Source organism: Ascoidea rubescens, assembly GCF_001661345.1.
Source record: "Ascoidea rubescens DSM 1968 unplaced genomic scaffold ASCRUscaffold_1, whole genome shotgun sequence".
In the NCBI taxonomy this organism is placed as follows: Eukaryota; Fungi; Ascomycota; class Saccharomycetes; order Ascoideales; family Ascoideaceae; genus Ascoidea; species Ascoidea rubescens.
Window position 1 is genome coordinate 3,131,790 of NW_017962913.1, and position 20,311 is coordinate 3,152,100.

General features: G+C 30.1%; 9 protein-coding genes across 9 annotated transcripts; 4 read left to right on the forward strand and 5 right to left on the reverse strand.

The window, feature by feature from the left end:
• Positions 1 to 367: 367 nt before the first annotated feature.
• On the forward strand, positions 368 to 1,984 carry ASCRUDRAFT_6296 (MDM34 family protein; the record flags this gene model as incomplete). The annotated part of the gene is made up of 1 exon (XM_020191317.1): positions 368 to 1,984. One exon carries the CDS (start codon positions 368 to 370, stop codon positions 1,982 to 1,984), a length of 1,617 nt encoding a protein of 538 aa, XP_020050793.1.
• A 1,292-nt stretch (positions 1,985 to 3,276) lies between these two features.
• ASCRUDRAFT_68461 (Zn(II)2Cys6 transcription factor domain-containing protein) lies at positions 3,277 to 7,755 on the reverse strand (the record flags this gene model as incomplete). Its single annotated transcript, XM_020191532.1, has 1 exon — positions 3,277 to 7,755. The coding sequence occupies one exon, from the start codon at positions 7,753 to 7,755 to the stop codon at positions 3,277 to 3,279; it is 4,479 nt and encodes a 1,492-aa protein (XP_020050794.1).
• Positions 7,756 to 9,494: 1,739 nt separating this feature from the next.
• On the reverse strand, positions 9,495 to 11,954 carry ASCRUDRAFT_74099 (uncharacterized protein). The gene has a single exon (XM_020192555.1). The coding sequence runs from the start codon at positions 11,910 to 11,912 to the stop codon at positions 9,990 to 9,992; it is 1,923 nt and encodes a 640-aa protein (XP_020050795.1). The 5' UTR covers positions 11,913 to 11,954; the 3' UTR covers positions 9,495 to 9,989.
• Positions 11,955 to 12,257: 303 nt separating this feature from the next.
• On the forward strand, positions 12,258 to 14,028 carry ASCRUDRAFT_74100 (cell wall synthesis KRE9KNH1). Its single transcript, XM_020192556.1, has one exon. The coding sequence runs from the start codon at positions 12,709 to 12,711 to the stop codon at positions 13,633 to 13,635; it is 927 nt and encodes a 308-aa protein (XP_020050796.1). The 5' UTR covers positions 12,258 to 12,708; the 3' UTR covers positions 13,636 to 14,028.
• A 94-nt stretch (positions 14,029 to 14,122) lies between these two features.
• On the forward strand, positions 14,123 to 15,032 carry MRP49 (mitochondrial 54S ribosomal protein mL61). Its single transcript, XM_020192557.1, has one exon. It carries the CDS (start codon positions 14,216 to 14,218, stop codon positions 14,696 to 14,698), a length of 483 nt encoding a protein of 160 aa, XP_020050797.1. The 5' UTR covers positions 14,123 to 14,215; the 3' UTR covers positions 14,699 to 15,032.
• MRPL38 (mitochondrial 54S ribosomal protein uL14m) lies at positions 14,563 to 15,370 on the reverse strand. Its single transcript, XM_020192558.1, has one exon. The coding sequence runs from the start codon at positions 15,324 to 15,326 to the stop codon at positions 14,925 to 14,927; it is 402 nt and encodes a 133-aa protein (XP_020050798.1). The 5' UTR covers positions 15,327 to 15,370; the 3' UTR covers positions 14,563 to 14,924.
• A 231-nt stretch (positions 15,371 to 15,601) lies between these two features.
• On the reverse strand, positions 15,602 to 17,201 carry COX18 (membrane insertase COX18). Its single transcript, XM_020192559.1, has one exon. The coding sequence runs from the start codon at positions 16,886 to 16,888 to the stop codon at positions 15,659 to 15,661; it is 1,230 nt and encodes a 409-aa protein (XP_020050799.1). The 5' UTR covers positions 16,889 to 17,201; the 3' UTR covers positions 15,602 to 15,658.
• On the reverse strand, positions 17,189 to 18,341 carry MRPL10 (mitochondrial 54S ribosomal protein uL15m; the record flags this gene model as incomplete). Its single annotated transcript, XM_020191321.1, has 2 exons — positions 17,189 to 18,047; positions 18,337 to 18,341. The coding sequence occupies 2 exons, from the start codon at positions 18,339 to 18,341 to the stop codon at positions 17,189 to 17,191; spliced, it is 864 nt and encodes a 287-aa protein (XP_020050800.1).
• ASCRUDRAFT_74106 (uncharacterized protein) lies at positions 18,283 to 20,282 on the forward strand. Its single transcript, XM_020192560.1, has one exon. It carries the CDS (start codon positions 18,325 to 18,327, stop codon positions 20,251 to 20,253), a length of 1,929 nt encoding a protein of 642 aa, XP_020050801.1. The 5' UTR covers positions 18,283 to 18,324; the 3' UTR covers positions 20,254 to 20,282.
• Positions 20,283 to 20,311: the final 29 nt, after the last annotated feature.

Sequence of the window (20,311 nt, forward strand, 5' to 3'; positions counted from 1 at the left end):
TGATACACACATAGAAAAATAAAATACAGCTCATAGTATTTTCATAAAATATTATAAATAAAAAGTATTATCTGGGTATATTGCCTATTCATTTTTTTTGCCATATCATTTAATATATTGTTACATCTTGCGAGATAAGAAAAGGTTCAATATACTAGCATTTTTTTTCAACTTTGTTCATCATTTATATTTAAATTTGATTTAAAAAGAACAAAGAAAATTTGATTATTCTATCTTTATCCCATTTTATTTTACTTTGTCTTATCTCATTTCAACCACCTATTAGCCCTTCTATAAAATATTCATTTTTAATCAACTTCATCCATTTTTTTCAGTTTTCTTTTATTTTTTTGAGAAAGAAATAAAAATGTCCTTTAATTTTGACTGGAATTCATTATCAAATAATTTTTTACTTATAAATGATTTCAAATCAACTTTAAATAATCTATTAAATGATTCATTTAATAATATTAGTTTTCAAAATATTGATTTAATCTCAATATTTAAAGACAAAAAATTTCAAATTGAAAATATATCCTTTGGTTCAATTAACCCTTGTCTAAATTTAAATTCAATAGATTTCCAAATCAATCAAAATCACTTACTAACCCTTGATTTTAATTTGATTTATAACGGTGATGCAAATTTGTCTTTATTATCTTCTGTGGAATCAAACCCATTAAATTCAATCACTTTTAATACTTTATGTAAATATGAAAATCATCATTATTTGTTCAATAACCAATTAAATGATTTCATATTGCCAAATTTCCCATTAGCATCTCAATCTTCAATGATTCCCTTTTTACTCTCTTTATCAAATCTATCCATCTATTTACAATTTAAAATTGTTTTAACTAATAAAAATGGTGTTATTATTTTATTTGACGACCAGTTAACCAATATCGACCTAAAAATAAGTTCTTCCTTGGATGAGTTTTATAAAATTCTTTATGATTTGTATAATACGAAAAGTTATCTCTATTTAAATCAAATTAATGAAAATGAAATCACTCTATTCATTAAACAAGAATTAATTAACGGTTTTAAAATGTCAATCAAAAACGATTTACCAAGATTGATTAATTATACGTCTTTAAAATTCTTACAAGATGCAAATTTAAATTTAAACGATTTAATCAATATTGAAGAAAATTTCAAGCTAGATAATCAAAATTTAGTTGAAACTTTTAATAATCATTTAAATGATTTTTTAACTCTCAATAAAAATAGAATTAGCAATAGCAATAGCAATAGCAATAGCAATAGCAATAACAGTAACAGTAATGAAGATAACAATAACAGCATTGCTACTATTGGTAAAAACCATGAAAATTCCCCTTATTACTTATTTAATAGATGCTATTCAAAATTTAAAAATTTTGTTCTATCTCCCTTTTATGATACATATAATTTTTTTGAAGAGAAACTCACTTTTTTTAAACAAAATTCTTTGTCAAGATTTTTAACTACAGTTGATAATTCATTTAGCACTTTATCCACTTCGAAACCTTTAGACAGTCTTAATTTACAGCTCAAACCTGATCTAATCAATAGAATGGTTGTTGATTTGAAAAAAGCTGATACTAATCAGATCGATAATACTAATCAAATTGATATTGATAGTGAAAGTATTAGAAAACCACGTCAAAATCGAGTAATAAGATTGGGATCAAATAAATCGATGGAAAAATCCCAAAAAAAATCAAAAACAAAGAAAAAAGGAAATATTTGTAATGATCAATACCTACCATTGACCAGACATAATTTAATGATGATGTCGGGGGAAAATTACGGAATGAATAACACTTTTGAAAGTTCAACTGTTTTATATACAGACTCAGAGTCTAATAATAATTTAAACTCTGAAAACCTATTCAATAGTGATAACAATTATTTAAAAAAAAATTGTTACCTCAATGTTGAAAATCCCTTGTTGAAAAATAAAATCAGAACAAAATCTTCAAATTATCAATCCTTTTAACCAAAGTTTAGCTTTTAGTTTTACGAATTCAAAGTTATGAGTGAAATTGTAAAGATTAATGGAACATTTGATTGTCGTTCATGGTCAACCAACACGTTCAGCACTTTTTAACCCCTAATCGTCATTTCCTTTTCTACTTTTTATTAATATTCAGATTTCAAAAATAATTCCAAAATTTTTATTAACATTTTATATCAACATTTTTTTTTTTCCTGCAAAATAATGTAATTGTTTAAATAATTGCAAACTTATAATTACCCTTGCAATTTTGTGTCTATTTATCTTCTTGTTGTGTATTATCATTAATTTTTTACATACATAAATATATAAATATATAAATATATGTATAGTGTATAGTCCATACTCCATAAAACAATTCCTTGCTATAACTTGGAAACCGGAATGGATTGTAGAAAGGGCTGGATTCTGGAGCTGGTTGGACTGGAAAACCCAAAAAGGGGATAAAATTACCATTTTTTGCAGACTGGCAAATATTGCTCCATAAATGCTAGCATTTTGCAGCCAAACACAAAGTGATGAACACTCCTCTAAAGACAATCACCATCTCCAACATAAAAGTTATTTCAGTTCAACCTCAAATGAAAAGGTACCAGTATCCCGATAGAAGAGGTAAAAGTGCCGAACGCGCACATACCGGCCTTCCAAACGCACACTCCAGCACAACTAAGCGGTCTGCTTAAAGTAACGTGTTTGTGGCTGCGGTACGTCTGCACCACAACGCACCTTATTGCAGGCGGCGTCCAACATCGAATTCCACGATTCACACATTCAACCAACAAGAGTTGCTTTTGGAATTCTGTTAACCAATTCATTTGTTATTTCCTTTCCAATTAACTGACCATAGAAGAATCTCAAGAAATTCTGCCTCGAATGAAACCTAGCGATATATCTTGTGCATTCAACAGCAGAATTTCATAATGTGCTTGAAAACATGCAAGAAGTTTCCTTGATGGTAATATTTGAATATTTGCATGAGAAATTCCAAAAGGATTCTATCTAGACTAATAAATATAAGAAGATAAAATAAAATAAAGAAATGAATAAAACGAAGATTCTCATAACTGAAAATGAAGAAAACAAAGTATAAAAAATGATTTCCGTATGTATAATATATAATAATTGAAATAATTTTAACTGTGGAAAATAACTAATAAAGTCATTTAATATTCAACAATATTAAAACAAAAATAAGAAATAAAAAAGTAGCCTGCGAAAAGAGACAGGCAAAAGAGAAATCAAAAATAAAAAGTTCTCATGCTTTTATTATTCAATCAACTGGAAAGTTTTTCGGCTAAAACCTCATGAAACGTATCAAGCTCTAACTGTGAAAAATCAGTCTTCATCATAAACCAATCCACTAAATTGACAAATATTCCATTGAAGTTATCGAAAATAGAATCAGTGTCACTGCCCATGAATTGGCTCTTATTATTTTCTTCCTCCTTAGAAATAGCATAATTATTGTTTTCATAATGTTTACTTTGATATTCATACCTATCCAATAGAAACATTGAGATCAATCTTCTTATATTACATGCTATGGGATTGCTTAATGAATTTAAATCCACGTTTAGTTCTTGGAAAAATGGTTTGGTCTTTAAACTACTGTATTTCATATTGATAGCATTTTGATAAAATCCTGCTAAGCTGCATTGGTTATCTGCGCCATTTTCACCATCAGATTTATCGCTGGTTGTCAATCTAAAAAATGATTTCAATCCATTAATATCTTCAATGCATCGGATTTTCTCATAATCAAAATGCTCAATATCAACAGAATAAATATCATCTAATTTCTCACCCTTTCCATTATTCACATTAATAGAGTACTTTCCAGCATGATTCAGATTAGATGTTTCACGCTGATATTTATCAATAATTGATGGGAAGTCATCAATTAAAAACTTCTCAGCAAGTAGGTAGATTAAATGATGAAGAATATGAAATAATACAGTTTTGTCATTATTAAAATTAAACTTAATTAAAAAGAAAAATTTCTCAACTTCATCTTTATACGGACTATTTCCAATTACATCGCAAATATTAATAGGCTGCAACAATAACGATAATCTGTTTTCATATCCTTTTAATTCATTGTACAAAATTTCCCATTCTCTCGATATGTTGAATTTTTTAAGACTGAATGATAGAGAGTATAAATCATTAGTGTAATTAGAATTCAATTTATCTTCAATTATAAATTTAAAATAAAATAGTTTGGAAAATATTAATAACATTTTTCTTAAAAACCACGTTTCTGATTTAAAATCTAAATACTCATTACTATCACTTAAACTTAGGGTTTTAAATTTTAATTCGGAATCATCATTACTAACATCATCTTTTGTGAGAAAACTTTCCCAAATGTAAGGATTAAAATGTTGGCGTGAATAATTGTTCAATGAATTTACGGAATCAATTGAAAAAATTGTCCATAGACAGTTTTTAATTATTAGTGAATTTTTTATAATACCAGTTAATATCAACGGATTCATTATACTGATATCAAGAGATTCGGTATTTTTGAATTCACTTCCAAACCCTAAAGAATTATCAACATTTGTTGCAAATTTTGTTTCCTCGCTATTGCAATTGAGAATATTCTTCTTGGTATCCGTATTTTCATCAGCCTGAGATATTGACGAAAATGACCCCTTAGAGGATGTAGAATCAAAAATAGTGCGTCCCGAAGGAGATGAGGAAGTTATCGTAGAACAGCTAGGATTATAGAACTGCTGATTTCCATATTTAACATTATCAACTGAAGGTAAATAAAAAAGATCGTTTGAACAGAAAATTTTATTGGTGGTTACGTTTAAAATATCAACATTGAATAGAGAAACAATTAAATCTGTTTCATTTGAAAGAAAACTTTGAACTTGTTTATCTTTATTATTTGAATTAATAAAACCCATCAATTTTGAGTACAATTGAAAATCATCTCTATTTTTCGAGGAGCATGGTGTCGATAACGAACTTGTTGAATTTTTAATGTCTATTGATTTGATACTTGGAATCTCAGACTCTGGATTTAGCAAAAAATTCAAGGAATTATTTGCATTACGGTTTATACTCTTAATTTTAGATAAATTTTCACTTAATTTTTTCTTGATCAATGATGTCCCATTAAAATGATTAGAACTTAGTAATAATGAACAGCTTATAATGAATTCTTCTAGTTTTTGTTGGTACAAAGAGGACAAATTCGGATTTTGATTGTTTTTAAAGCTGTTTAAAAAATCATTTGATAATAATGACCAACCTTTTTGGAAAAAATTATCAAAAAGATTCATTTGAAGATTCAACGATAGCTTTCTATATAAAAGCATTGTTGAATCCATATTTAGTCCTTTTGATTGCGAAAACCCAAAACAACTTGCTCCACAGCATATCAAACTATTAAATAAAAGATTTTTGTCATTACAATTAATCGAATTAGCTTGAGGAATGTCTTTTAAAAGACCAAGAGTCGAAATAATTTTTTTAAACATTGAAATATCGTTAAATAAATCAAGAAATGGAGTTGAATTGACAATAAAACTGGAATAAAGTTTTGCTTCTGATAAATTAGTTAATGTAACAGTATCTCCTAAAAGTAGGAGTGAATCTTTATCTGATTTAAAAGAAGGATTTGGTAAATCTTTGATTTGCATTCTAATATTGTTAGTGTTATCATCCAAAGTATTAAAATCATTGTTTTGCAAATTTATAAATCCAGATTGATCTATTTTAGTCTGCTGTGGCATAAAAAATGACAATTGTGATTTTTGATTGTTATAAGAATATTTGATATCTTGATCCTCTTCAAAAAATTTATTTGCAGTTAATGATTCATTTAGCACTTGCTGAGCTACACCATTATACACTTGAGGCTGTAGAGTATTTTGTTGAACAAATTGCTTGGATTGTGGCAAAGAAGAAACCGATGAAAAAATTGATGTAGCTGTATCAGATGAAGCAATCTGGACATGTTGAATTGACTGGACTGGTTGAAAATCAATATTTGAATCTTGCGGTTTTTCAATTGAACTGAGGAAACTTGTGTTTTCATTCATTCCATGTAAAAATCGATAATCACTGAAAATATCAAAACCATCTTTATAATCAAAATCCGAAAAGGATTTGGAATCTGAATGTGACAAAAAATTTGTATTATTGTTATTATTACTATTATTATTTTGGTCGATAATATTGCTAAATAGTTGATTATAGGCTAGATTGTTGGATTGAGAAAACTGATTAAGAGTTAATGTGTTCATGTTTGAAACATGATCTGTTTCATTAATGTAATTATTGATTAAGTTTATGTTATGGTCATAAGAGCAAAATTGATATCTGTCCTCTATTTGAGGTTCATATGATAGAGAGCTTTGTTGGTTTTGAGCTGGGTGAAAAGACATTGAAGTGTAGTCTGGTAAATTGATGTTCTTAAGAGATAGATTATTATTTATATTTATGGCAGAAGATTGGTCATGTAAATTTGTAATGGGTTGTATATGCTGAAATGATTGTGTTATGGACAACGGTTGCAAAATATGATTTGGTTGGTGCTGCTGTGGCTGCTGTTGGAACTGTTGGAGCTGCTGGAATGATTGATGTTGAAGTCGCTGTGAAGGATGAGATGAAAAGTCTGATGTATGCAGATTGATGGATAAGGCAATGAAGTTATTATTGTTAATATCGTCGATGTTAGATGTTATGATTGAATTTGAAGCCAGAGGAATAATGCCTGAGTTTGGTGTTGGTGTTGGCGTTGAGTTTGCAGTAGAGTTTGAAGTTGAAGTAGAAATAGAGGTTGAGGAAACAGCTAAAACAGATAACGATTTGCTCATTTTTGGTCTTTTAAAAGACTTTTGGGAGGGAGTAAGCAAGTTATTAATTTGAGAGGAGGACCTTTTATTTATCTGATTTTTCAATTGATTTAGTTTTAATTTTTTTTTAAGGAATTTTCTTTTTATTTTTTCTTGACGTTTAATAAAGTTGTTAATGTTGATATTTATATCGTTTTCGAATTCAATTTTGCTTTTTAATAGTTTTTTTTCATCGTGGTATTTTAGATAATTTTTGTATTTATCAAAACCATTTAGATAATAAGAGGAGACGGTTATTGATTGGTCTATAAAGGAATCATCATTAAAGGTGATATTGTGAGGAATTTCAGTGTCAATTTTTTGGTTCATTAATGTGTCAACTGAGATATCTGTATCAATGTCGTTGAGATTTTCAATGCTAAGATTATCGAGGTTTGGAAGATTAAGATTGCTGTGATAGTTATTTGAGAGTAGGTATGCTGGTTTGAAATCAGCGAAGATTTCGCATTTAATGAAATTCAATCTCAAGCCTCTGACACATTTTCTTGAGGTCTTTAAACAATTTAGACAAATTGGTTCTGCTTCGTCACATTTTAAATGACGATCACGACATGTTAAGCAGCCATTTCTTGTTCTTGTTTTTTTCTTTTTAACTACTGTTGGATCATTGGGAGGATCAGGAATTTTTTTGTCTATTGTGATTTTTATTTTTTCCTTTTCTTTGTTATCTTTATCTTTGGGGTTATTTTTTAATTTTTTATCATTAGTATTGTTCTTATCGTTAATATTGTTATCTGTATTATCATTTTTATTAGGTTTATTTTTATTAGTTCTATTGATCTTATTAGTTTTATTTAGACTTAGACTTGAATTTGAATTTGAATGTGAACATGAGCTTGAGCTTGAGCATGAGCTTGAATTTGAATTTGAATTTGACATTATTTTGAAGAAATTTTCTTTTTTTTTTATTTATAATTTAGAAAAAGGAAACATATGAGGTAGATTAAAGATAAAACTGTTTTATTGAATGGAATTCATCAAATATTTATCAAGTGATCAGTACCAAAATTTTTGAATGGATAAATGAATAATTATTATATATCAACAAGAATAATCCAAAAAAAAATAATATTTATTTCTTTTGTGATTATTATTGTTTTTATTATTCTATTGGTTTTCCTTTTCCTTTTTTTCTTTTTCTTTTTCTTTTTCTTTTTCTTTTTCTTTTTCTTTGGTTCTGCCTTTTTGTTGGAGCTGTGAATCACAATAGAAGGAAAATAAACAAATAGGCTAAAAACAAATTGAAGATGAGGATTGGAAATAGAATGGAAATAAAAAAGAAAATGAATAGAGGGAAGGTGAAGTTTAGAATCCAAAGCCCAAAAGTTACTAAGTAGTTTGTTTTAGAAGTCAGAAAAATTAGGTTTCAGATAAAAAGAAGGATCTCTCAACCTTTTGATGCAATTCAAATAAAGGAAAAACGAGAAATAAGAAGCAATAAGGCCCAGGAGCTTTAACAGAACAAAACCTACTTGAGTTTGTTTGAAATTACTGGAGATTATTGGAGATTATTAGAGAGTATGCACGACTGTAATATTTTAGGATTCTTTGAGTGTTCCTTGGGGAATTTGCTGAGGATGCTTTGGGGATTCACAGCAACCAATTACCCAGTGGATAAACTTGAAATCGATATATGGAGTGAGCAGGGGGGATAACACACACCACAAACCAGAACAACAGCAGCAAACAACCTCAGAGAGCAAGAGACAGTTGGAGGACAACTATTGGATGTTCAGCACTGATTCGACAAACAGCTTATACCAGTTTCAACAGATCCATCTTCGTAGTTGAATATCCCACTATCAGAACGCAGTTGTTCCGTCCGGCTGGAACTAGCCCCGAAAAAACGCAACTGCGTGCAGCCCGACTTCTACGCGGGGTACTGCTACTGCTACTGCACACATACATATGTGGTCCTGCATGTCTGTTACGGCAGAAGTCATCGGCTGGTGTCCAAATATCGCTCCGGATAGTAAAGAGGCGAGAAGTCCATACATTACAATCCCCGCCTGACGGCAGTGGCAGTTGCAGCAGCAGCTGTAGCAAAAGCTACTGCGATGGCGGCAGGAAAAGCAGATAATATCTGAAACAGACCAGACCACTGTTGAGTGCCGGCTTCACTTCTCCAGAAAAACAGCCTCTGCAGCGGTTTCTGCAGCATCTGCGGTTCTGATAGCCGGTCGCGGGACGATGCAAAGCTACGGAAGTGCCTGTTTTTCTCAGCAGTCCGCTGTGGCTGGTGGCAGCAACAGCCCTAAGGGACTATTCTCTCTGTGGGGCATCTATCAGGCATCCATCAGGTATTTCTTTAGCGGTGCGAGGTTTGTCACAGTTTGCGGTTTGATCATAATCTTTTACAGTTCCTTCAGAATCTCTTGCGAATCATTCAGTCAGCTGGAGATTACAGATGAAAATCACAACGAGCCAGTCCTGGCCTGTCCAGCCTAGTTTAGACCAGCTCTTTCTGTGCTGATCTTCAAACAAGTGCTTCTGCTGACTTCGATCTTATAAAGTCCATCGCTATGGAACATGCTTCCCAAAAGCACTTGATGTCGAATCGATTTTGAATAACCACTGATAAACCGCTGAAAATTTAATGAACATCTACTGAAATATCAGTTGAATTATGTTAAAATACAAAATCAAAGAAATATTTTCTTTAAATCTCATCTATATAGAGATACACTATATTAAAAATTTACTAATTTACTAATTTACTAATTTACACATATTTTCCGAACTCCGAGCTGATGGAAAATCTTCAAACACATATAATACATCAATCAATAACCATTAACCATCAACTCAATGAACAGTCACATGAGTCAATCAAAATGCTCTCTAAAAAAACATTCATGAACAAACATTCATGAACAAACATTGATAACATCTCATCTTTTATTAAAAGATTCAAACCCAATTTGCTTTTCTTTTTTTATTATTTTTTATTATTTTTTTTTATCATTTACCATTTAGACCATTTAGATAACCAAATTTAACTCAATAAAAGCTTTCCCATTCACTCAATCCAATTCAGTTCTAAAATCTTGCTACTCGAAAGTTTCCAAGTCTTATTTTATTGTAATGTTTTTCAATAATTTATTTATCGAAAATTAATCCAAGTCCTCGTTTCTCAAATTATTTAAAATATCAGTATTTTTTAATGCATTCATCGCAGCTATTTGAGCAGAATGTTTTTTGTTTTGCCCAACTCCTTCTCCTAACAAATTATTTCGAACATAAATTCTTGCACGACTGCGTCCAGAAACTAAATCAAATCGATAAATTGGGATGAGTTTGACTTTACCTAGTTTTCCATACAATTTATTCTTAGCATCCCAATCAATATTTAATATGTTTGCATTTGAATTAAAACCTGGATTTAAATTCGAACTAGAACTAGCACTTGAAAATGTTTGTTGATAATTTTGTTCTGGTGAATTTGATGATTGATCATGATGAGTTTCCTTTTTAAATTCCTCTTGGCCTGCATTATAATCGCTATTATAGCCACTTGCTTTATCCTTTTCAGTTTTATTTTCCATTTCAATATCATTTGTGTCAAAATTATCCAAAATATTATATTTTTCTTTAAGCGAACAAATCAACTTGATAATTTGATTCGTATATAATGTATTTTGGTGACTATTTTCAATAATTTGTTCCAATTTTTTGAGATTTTTTAAACAATTTTTAGTACAATAGTATTCAGCTTCTTCTATCGATGTCCCATATCCAACTGAAACAAAATAGCCCAAAGGAGTTAAGCGAACTTTATAAAAAGATCCACTTTGTTGTTGAAATAAAAAGGCACAGTTATCTATCGATTTTATTGATTTTCGAAGTTCAAAAATATCATAAGCATCAGGGTGATTAAAAGTTTTTTTAAATTGATCATATTTACTCAGCTCTATTTTAAGATTTGGAACTTCATTATAAATTTCATTATTTTCTAAATTCTCAAATGAAAAGTGTTTTCGATTATTATCATCAATTAAAAATTCATCATTAAACTCAAATCTCAAATTGTTTTTAAAACTGTTTTTAGGATCCTGCTCAAAATTATTCTTAAAGCTGTCACGATAGATAATAAATAAAGTTTGAACTATTTCATAAGCAAAATTGAAATTGTTTTCTAGATAAATGGATGCACCAAGAGATGAGAAAAAAAAATTGGAAAATAAATTTAAAATATCAAAGTAGCTTAAGAAATTTGAGGATAAAATTTCTTCTACATTTTTAATTGTGATATCAGTTAAATTTTGTGTTGACAAATAAGAAATTAATTTTTTATCTATTTGAAAATAAAAAAAAAAATTTGAAATAAACCTTACATCAAACATTGAAAAATATATGGAAAATATCTTTTCAATACTTAAATCGTTGATTTTGTGATTCAAAAAATAAAATAAAGAGTATTTGTAAAAAGATTTACCCAAATTGATTAAGCGAAAATTGTTTTCAACTGATTTGTTATATTCGAGACTGGCGAATTTTTTCAAATGATTAAACTTGCTTTGAAATATTAAAGGTAAAACTAAATCTGGATTAAAAAAAGTATTGTTTGGAAGATTTTCAAAATTTAAAGGGAGCATTGATTTTAAAGGATTTTCGAAAATAATATTCATGGGATTGAGCACAGTATTACGCTCATTTTTATTATAATCTGTGTTTGGAATATCATTGGAATAGTATCTATCCAAATCGGCTAAATCATCTTTTGCTATATTTAAAGGATACTCGATAATCTGCTTGAAAATAACCAATTTGCTCTCTTTATAATGACTTGCCAACTGACAAGCGAGTTTCATTTGAGGAGTACTCAATAATTTTAATAAGTCTTGTTTTTCAGTTTCAAAATAGGTTCCATTTTTGACAGAATCGGCTTGGAGATTAGATAGTGCTCTCAACTGTTTCCTATAATCATCTTTATCTATGCAGCTATTTACTAATATGGAAATAGATTTGCTCAAACTATTAATAGCCTTTATAATAAGCTTAACATCTTTGATTTGAATGAAAGGAAACTTATCCATGATTGATATGGCATTTAAAATTGTGTCTGTTTTGATGTTTGATTGTTTAAAATCAAGTTGGGACTTTTTTGTCTTATTTCTATACAATCTCCTTAACAATAGAAAGTAGTTATTTTCAAGGGTTGCCCGGCCCTTTGGTCACGTTATATTTCGCAAATACCTGCCTAGTTTGGACCATGGTATTACCTTCCCACTTTGTAATAGTTTTGAAGTCATAAAGTTGGAAAAACCAGCAGCACGTGCATCTTGACACTCTCAGCACGAAAAGCCAGGCCTTTTGCACCCAGCCAGTGGATGCTGGAAGCACTCAAAAAAAGCTGAAAAGCAACAAACCCTCTTCCTGTGATAATGTTGGTTGTGATTTTGGTGCTCAAGCAACTTCATCTTGTCACAAATCTGCTGGTTCTCTATCAACCACTGTGCTCGAAAACCAACAGGCTTTTTTCAAACAAGACAGACGTACGCGGCACATGCATTTTCATACACTCACACGTATATGGTACTTCTTCCATCTTGGTTTGGCTTTTGGTCTCAATTTCTTCGTCTGACTCCAAAAAGTGAATAATTGAAGTTAATTCGAAAAATATTCCTCTTACTAAATTGAATTTTACTACTGGTTTTTGCTAAAAGCTTGTCTGTTTTTCTTTCATTGTGTTTCGAAAGATAAGTCTACTTTCCCCTTTTTTTTGTTTTTATTTCGGATACCATTAATTGTTTGTTAATTGAACCACTTCACTAATTTCATGTCATCAAAAGACTCTTAAAAAGAGACAAATAAAGGAGACAAAAAACAAAAATGAACAGGATAACATACTATTCTATTTTCTTGCAATGTTTGATCATATTTTCTGCAATACATTGCTTTGGTGATATTGATATTCTAACACCAACTGCTGCACAGTCTTATGAGGTGGATGAAGATGGTTATACTCAAGTTAAAGTTACTTGGGAGGAATCTGGTGAATCTCCATATCTATCAGAATTTGAGTATTACACCTTCTCTCTATGCACTGGTCCAAACGATGATGTGGTTGCTTTGTCTGTATTAGATTATTACATCACTGTTTCTGGAACCTCTTATACTGCTAATATTCCAAGTACGGTTGGAACTGATGGAGCTTATTTTATTCAAGTCTATGGTATCTTAGCTGATGATAATGGTTATACAGTCCATTATTCGAATCGATTTACACTAACTGGTATGAATGGTACTACTGAATCCAGTGGCTCTGTCGATGATACTGCACCTAGTCCTCTGAGTTCAACGTTATCCAGTGTCAAAGGAACTAAAACCACATCATCGTCATCATCATCACTTTCATCATCACTTTCATCATCATTCACTGATGACCCTCTAACGACAATGAATGCCACTGCTTCATTGACAGTGCCATATCTTCTACAAACTGGTAGTTACAGATTCGCCCCTATGCAAACTCAACCTGGTTCTGTTGTCACTGCTTCAACCTGGTCAAGAAAATTTCCAACTAGTGCTGTTTCTTATTTTTCAACAATTTACCCATCTCCTTTGGTTTATTCAACCATAACGCCAGATTGGTCTTACTCAAGAAACTCTTTTTATAATTATGCAACTGCCCAACCTTATCCAAGTGAAAATGGTGGTTGGTATGCAGCTGCTGATAAATTACAAAAACCTATTAGAATTTTCTCCACTGCATCTTCTCAAAATAAAAGAGACTGGTTAGATGTTGATGAAGAGTGATTATCCTTTTATCCAATTTTTTATTGAGTTAGTTTTTGTTTGTTTGTGATTAATCATTCTATATTACTAGACCTGCTGTTATATTTTTATTTATTCTATAAAACCATTTATTATTTACTGGTATTAATTCTCTATTTGGTTTCCTTTTTATTTACACTTATTTTAATCATCGATTTTCGATTTTATTTTTATTTTCATTTCCAAATTTATTTCCAACTTTATTTCCAAATTATTTCCAAATTATTTCCAAATTTATTTCTACTTTTAATTCTTATTTTAAACTAAATTTCTGTGTTTATTTCAATAACAACAACAAATATTCTGCATTGAATTATATACATGTCTATATCTATTCTGCACACTACAATCAACCAACAATATAATCAAATTGTATCAACTCCAATCAAAAAAATATACTTCACTACTTCACATCACGTGTTAAGTTTTGACTTATTGAAAATTATTGAAAACTATCTAAATCCAATGATCTCAATAAGTTGATAATAAATTTATATAACATATATATAGGTATTTATATATATTTATTAGAAAGATTTGCCAGATACAAATTATTTCCAAAATGCCCGGAAGAAGACACACAAATCAGATTATAAAAAACACTTTTGGTTTATCAAGGTTAACTAAACAACTTAATAGACTTAATTCTATCTCAAATGGTCCATCTGCCTACAAAATCGATGCAAGTCGAATTAATTCAATAAGTTTGTTATTTAAAAAGGATAATATTGGTGGTCATATGTCCTTGAGGAAGTTTTGGCACAACTATTTACCAACTTTACAATTCTACAATCCTACCCTACCAATAAATGTTACAAGAGTTAAGATTGGCACCAAAAAGGGTGAAAAATTGGAGAAATATTATTCAAAAGTGCCATGTGAATTAACTATTAAATTTAAAAAAGGCGACGATAAAGTTATTGACTGCAAAAACAAAAATCCTGCAACTATTTTCAAAGAATTTGTTGAAACAACTAAGGCTACAAAAGTTCCCCAAGATCAGTTAATAACCATACAACATCCATCTAAAAGACCTGTTTATTGATTTGAAAATGATATCCAGTCTGGATATCATATCATTTCACATTATCCATTTCATTTTTGGTTTTTCCCCTTGTTTCTTTGTAAATATGTCTTGATATATGTTTGAATATAGAAATTTTACATAACTTATATTAAGTTTATAGCGTTTTACAGTAGAAAATACCTATTATCGGTTTACTATATAAATATATACAAGAATGGAAATAAATCAAGAAACGCCAAATATTTCACAAAACCTTTGGAGCTAATGCAGCAATTTTATTATAATTCTTCATTCTTACCTCTTTGGCAATACAGCTACCGATTCGGGTTCCAATTGGATCATTGTTATTCTTGTTTATTAAAACACAGGCATTGTCATCAAATTTTACAACACTTCCATCCTTTCTTTGATAATTTTGTCTTTGTCTAACAATTACTGCATGAACAATATCACCTCGTTTTACTCGATTAGCACCAGATATACCAGTAATTTGTGAGGATATTGGTTTGGCTTTTTGAATGACAACAACAATTCGGTCGCCTAGTCTACCACAGTTCATGGGCGATTTTCTCATGACTTTAATACATTCAGCAAGCTGTGCTCCTGAATTGTCTATCACCTTTAACATCGTCTTCAAATAAATCATCTTGGATGCTACTTTCAATAATTCCCTGTCTATTTCCACCACAGACTGGATGTTAAAGAATCTCTTCAGATATGATTTGAAAATTCAGTGAAAACTGTAATATCAGCTGATTAGTTCCCTTTTGAGTGGATCCCAAGTTAATATGCAGAGAAAAGCATGATCCAAACCTATGGTCTTTTTATTAACTGGCACTTGTATTCAAACAAATTATAAAATGCTCTATATTCTTTACTATTTACAACACTCAAAATAACAGTATTCTTTGTATTATAGATTCATGTTTTTTTTGTTTTTTTTGTTGGTTTTTGTTTTTTATATTTACAAACTTTTGTTCAATTCTTTGTGAGATCAGCCAATTCTTTGCCATTTTGTTTTTGTTCAATGCTAAATTTTTCCAATTGAGAATCGATATCCAATTTTTCTTTATTCACCAAGGGTAATATTTTTGAATCATTTATCATTTCTTGAAGCTTATTCAATTCATTATCATTAACTTTAAAGTTATTCGAGGTCCAATTACGATTGTAAGGCTGATATCTAATTGGTAAAAAATATTCTAAAAATATATTTTGTACCAATGAATAAATGTTAGAACATATCCAATACAAGACAATCAGAACTGGAGCATTGAAAGAAATACCAATCATGAATACAACCGAAAGTCTTGATATGTTTGTAATACTATCAAAAACTGTCAACCTTCTATTTGAAAGACTGTTTCTAACACCCAGAATTGAGTTTTGACCAGAACCATTATTGAAAACATATCTTGATAGCCATTCAATATTCGTGACCGAAATTAAGCCTAGAATAATTGGAAATACACAATAAGGATCAGATAATGAATAGTCAGATATCCATAAAAACCCACCCTCATTGATTAAAGTTGGTTCAATTGAGACAAGATCAGTTGATCTAGACAAGATATTTTTCCAGCCCGAAAGCTCACGAATAATAAGGGAAAGAGTTATCCATAGTGGGATTTGAATAGTTGGTAATATTAGATTTTTCCAATTTTGACATTTGTATTTTTTAAATAAGAATTTGGATCTTTTTCTTTTTTCGGTCAAAGCTAATAAAAGAATTTGTTCATAGGACACTAAATCCAGAGAAGTTTGAGGAATTAAATTTTTTTCACTTTTTTTTCTTCTCAGTAGCATTTCAGTGATCAATTTGTATTTGAAAACAGGAACCATTGAATTTATAACGGGTTTTAATTCATTTTGTTTTCTAAGTCGAATTCTATTTGAAATACTAAATGGCAAAGTGATAAAGGTTCTTAAGACAAAAGTTGAAGCAGGTATAAAAAGCCACCAGGGTAAACCACTATATGCATGCAAGTTATTAAACGATTGAGTTAATACTGGGAGAACTTCGGCAAAAGATGTTATCAGAGTAAAATCTCTCTTATTTATCAGTTGAAAACGATTATTATAGGGATATTTCGAGTTATTTATATTGTGGAGATGGTTTGGTGTTGCGGTTTGTTTAACGATATTTTTGGAAGATAGTGCAAATGTGCGAGTGTTTCCAAGTACATTTCTTCTAAATAAGATATTCATTATCACGAAAACAACAATAATATTGATAATAATAACCAAAGTAATAAAAAAGAATCGATATTGAAATAAAAGAATAAACACCACTGCATGAGAGCGAGAGTAGAAAATTTATCTGACGAATGAAAATTGAAATTCAACTGAGATTTTACAAACCGATCACAGAGAAAAACGGGCTTTTAATGAGTATATTCAGCAAGAATATTTGTGGTATTTATTCTGAATATAGTTATGAGATATATACAATGAAAAATAATAAACATGATAAACATGGCTAAATAATTTATAGATAATATTTAAATATCATTGCATGCGAAGATACTGTTGTAAGTTTATTAGGTTTGATTTATGAGCAGCAATTGGCTTTGATTGAGCTTTAATCTCTTTAGCTTGACTTTCCAAAGCAGTTTTCTTTGTAGAGGCTGTAGATCTTGAAGTGCTTGCAGCACCTCTGACGAGTTTCAAATAAGGATCGTTTTCTTTGATTAAATAGCCTCTGTTTTCCATATCACTATAGTAGTCTATATCCTTTTGTTTTGTTGGTCTTGGTGGTAAAGGCAATCGACCGTATTTTTCTAAATATTTGTTGGGATTTAAATGAGATCTCAAATATGAAGGTGTGAAATATCTTGCAGTAAAATCTCCACCGCATTTTTCAATAGCTGCAACTGCGTCTTTTGAAGCTCTGTTGGCTTCTATTCTCAAGTTAGGAACTGAAAACTCTTCTTTGCCTCGACCGATGATTTTGATGCCAGCCCGAATAGAGGATGTGATCAAGCCAATTTGTTTCATTCCTCTCATATCCAAAACTTTATTATTTTCAAGGAAGGGGCTCAATCTTCCATCTAAATAGAAATGCTGAATTCTTTCAAGATTCAACTCATCGAGCTTTAGTTTATTGGTCTTGAAACCGATTTTTCGAAATAATCTTGTTATGGGAGTCTGACCACCTTCAAACCATGGCTGAACAGAACCTCTGGCCTTTTGACCCTTTTGACCTCTGGTGGAAGTCTTACCTCTTCCTGAACCAGGACCTCTACCCACTCTCTTAAACTTTCGAGTGGAGTTTTTAGAGGGCGTCAAATTGGACAAAAGTGACAACTTTCTGCTGGCCACAAAAAACCCCTTGATGCAAGACAGCACCTCAACAGGAACATACAAGCTGGACGAGCTGATTAACGAAAACATTGCTGCTTTTCCCTCTTTTTTTCTTCTTTCTCTTCCTCTTTTGCTGCTCCAACTGTGTCTTTCTTGTCTCTAAGCGACAAAAGCTCTAAAAAGCTCAAATCACGCTATATGCACGTGATATATTGAATATTGAAGACAATATTTGTCGGCGCTTAATTTTCGATTATAATCTCAACCATCTCAATTATTTCCATTATTTCAATTATTTCAATTATTTCAATCATCAACGTCCTAAGATCAGCTCAATAGCAATGGACTGGGACCTCATTGCAGTGGTATTGATGTTAGCATGTCTAATTGATCAAACACTTCCTTTTGATCTTCACAAGCCCGCCTCTCATTATTTTCTCAGGTATTTGCTGTTGTTGGTGTTTGACTGTGTCTTGTACCATGCTATGAAATATTTTGATATCAAAAAAGCATTTCTAGAAGCACTTAAATCAATTGGTTTGAATGCTGCCAAATCTCAAGCTTTTTCTTTACTTTCCTCTTCAATGCGTGATTATGTTTCCGAGACAACTTCATCCCTTTCTGTATTATCCAATTTCCAAATATTTAGGCCTGAAACCGATGAGGAGTGTTTTAAAAACGTTGGAAAATATGATTTATATAAAGGCTTTACTTCTTTTGAAAAGAAAATGTGGAACGCTCTTGACGATAAACCCATCTTAATTGACATAGATAATCAATCTTTAATTCAAAAAATCAAATTGGACACAAATTATAATATAAATTCCGATCAAAGATCTATTTATCTTGAAAAAAAATTAAAAAATTTGGCTCTTCCATCCAATAAAACCATTGGTTTTCACAAAATGATGACTCGATGCGACTCACTTTTAAATTTTCATTCAAAATTTTGTAATTATAATGGCGATTACATCTTATCAACTTTATCTTATTATTCAACAATGTCTGGATTTTACTATCTAGATTACAATTATGGCGATTTCATTACTCCCTTAATCATTACTGAATTATACAAATCTAAAAAATTTGCTCGTTATCATTCTTATAGACTTATCACCAACGTTATTCAAGAAATCTTTACTGAATGTATGACAATGACTGAAGAAGACGATAAAACCACGTTCAAGTTTAATTTGGACAATTTTAATCCAAATAATAATAATAATAATAATAGTCAGAATAAAAAATACATCATTAATGTTACTATTAATTTAACTTTTCAAAAGATTGATTTTGATTCCCCACAAAATTATCCCAATTGTATTCAACTCGTTAATGATGATAAAGATGAAGATATCAACGATCATAATAAAAATAGTATTGATCAGAAGGAAAGTATCAAAAATTACGCTTCTAAACTTGCTGAAAATAATAATCCGGTTTTTGACTTTCTCATTGCCACACCCGTTGATTTAAACAAAATTAAAAATAAAATTACAATCAATTATTCAGTGAATGGCTTGAAATCTTTTAATGACGTGATTAAAAATTCCTTTCCAATAATCCAATCAAATATTTTAAACAAAATTGATACCACTATGTTAATTGATCCCAGAATATTTCAATCAAAACCAAAAGCAGACTGTTTTTCTCTTTATAAATCTGCTAGCAATATTGAACCTTTTAAAATGTTATCTTATTTTACTTTAAGAAAAAAATTAGATCTTAAAACTAATGTGTATAAAGTAATTTGCGACAATTATCAATCAATATTTAATCTATCAAAACCAATTATAACTCACGAAAAAAATCAAGACCTTATTCCAATTAACTCAATGGATTGTTGGTTCGATTTGAAAGTATACTATAACATTTCTCAAAATATTCAAATTAATCCTCTTTTTTACAAAAATTATAAATCAATTCTCAATTATATTTCTCTATTCACTGAACACATTAAAAATAACTATCAAAAGTTTAACAATTATGAATTAGATTTGATTCATGAAGATTTAGGAGGCTATTCATGGTTAAGTTGTTTTTCAAAACACTATTTTAAACCCCACTTGTTCCTTTGCAAACATAAAATTCCAAAATCTCAATTATATCAACTCATTTTAGGTATGACTTCAAGGCTCAATCTGAAAGATACGAAAGAACTTTGTAATAGAAATGTTTACATCGTTGATAATCGCATTATTTATAATCTCAGATCTTCTTCAGATGTTTTGTGTGTTCCTGTTTTGGAAAACGATGGATTAATTGGATGAGAATAATTTTAATTCTTTGATTTTTTTTTCCTTTTTTGATTTTTTTTTTCTTTTTACT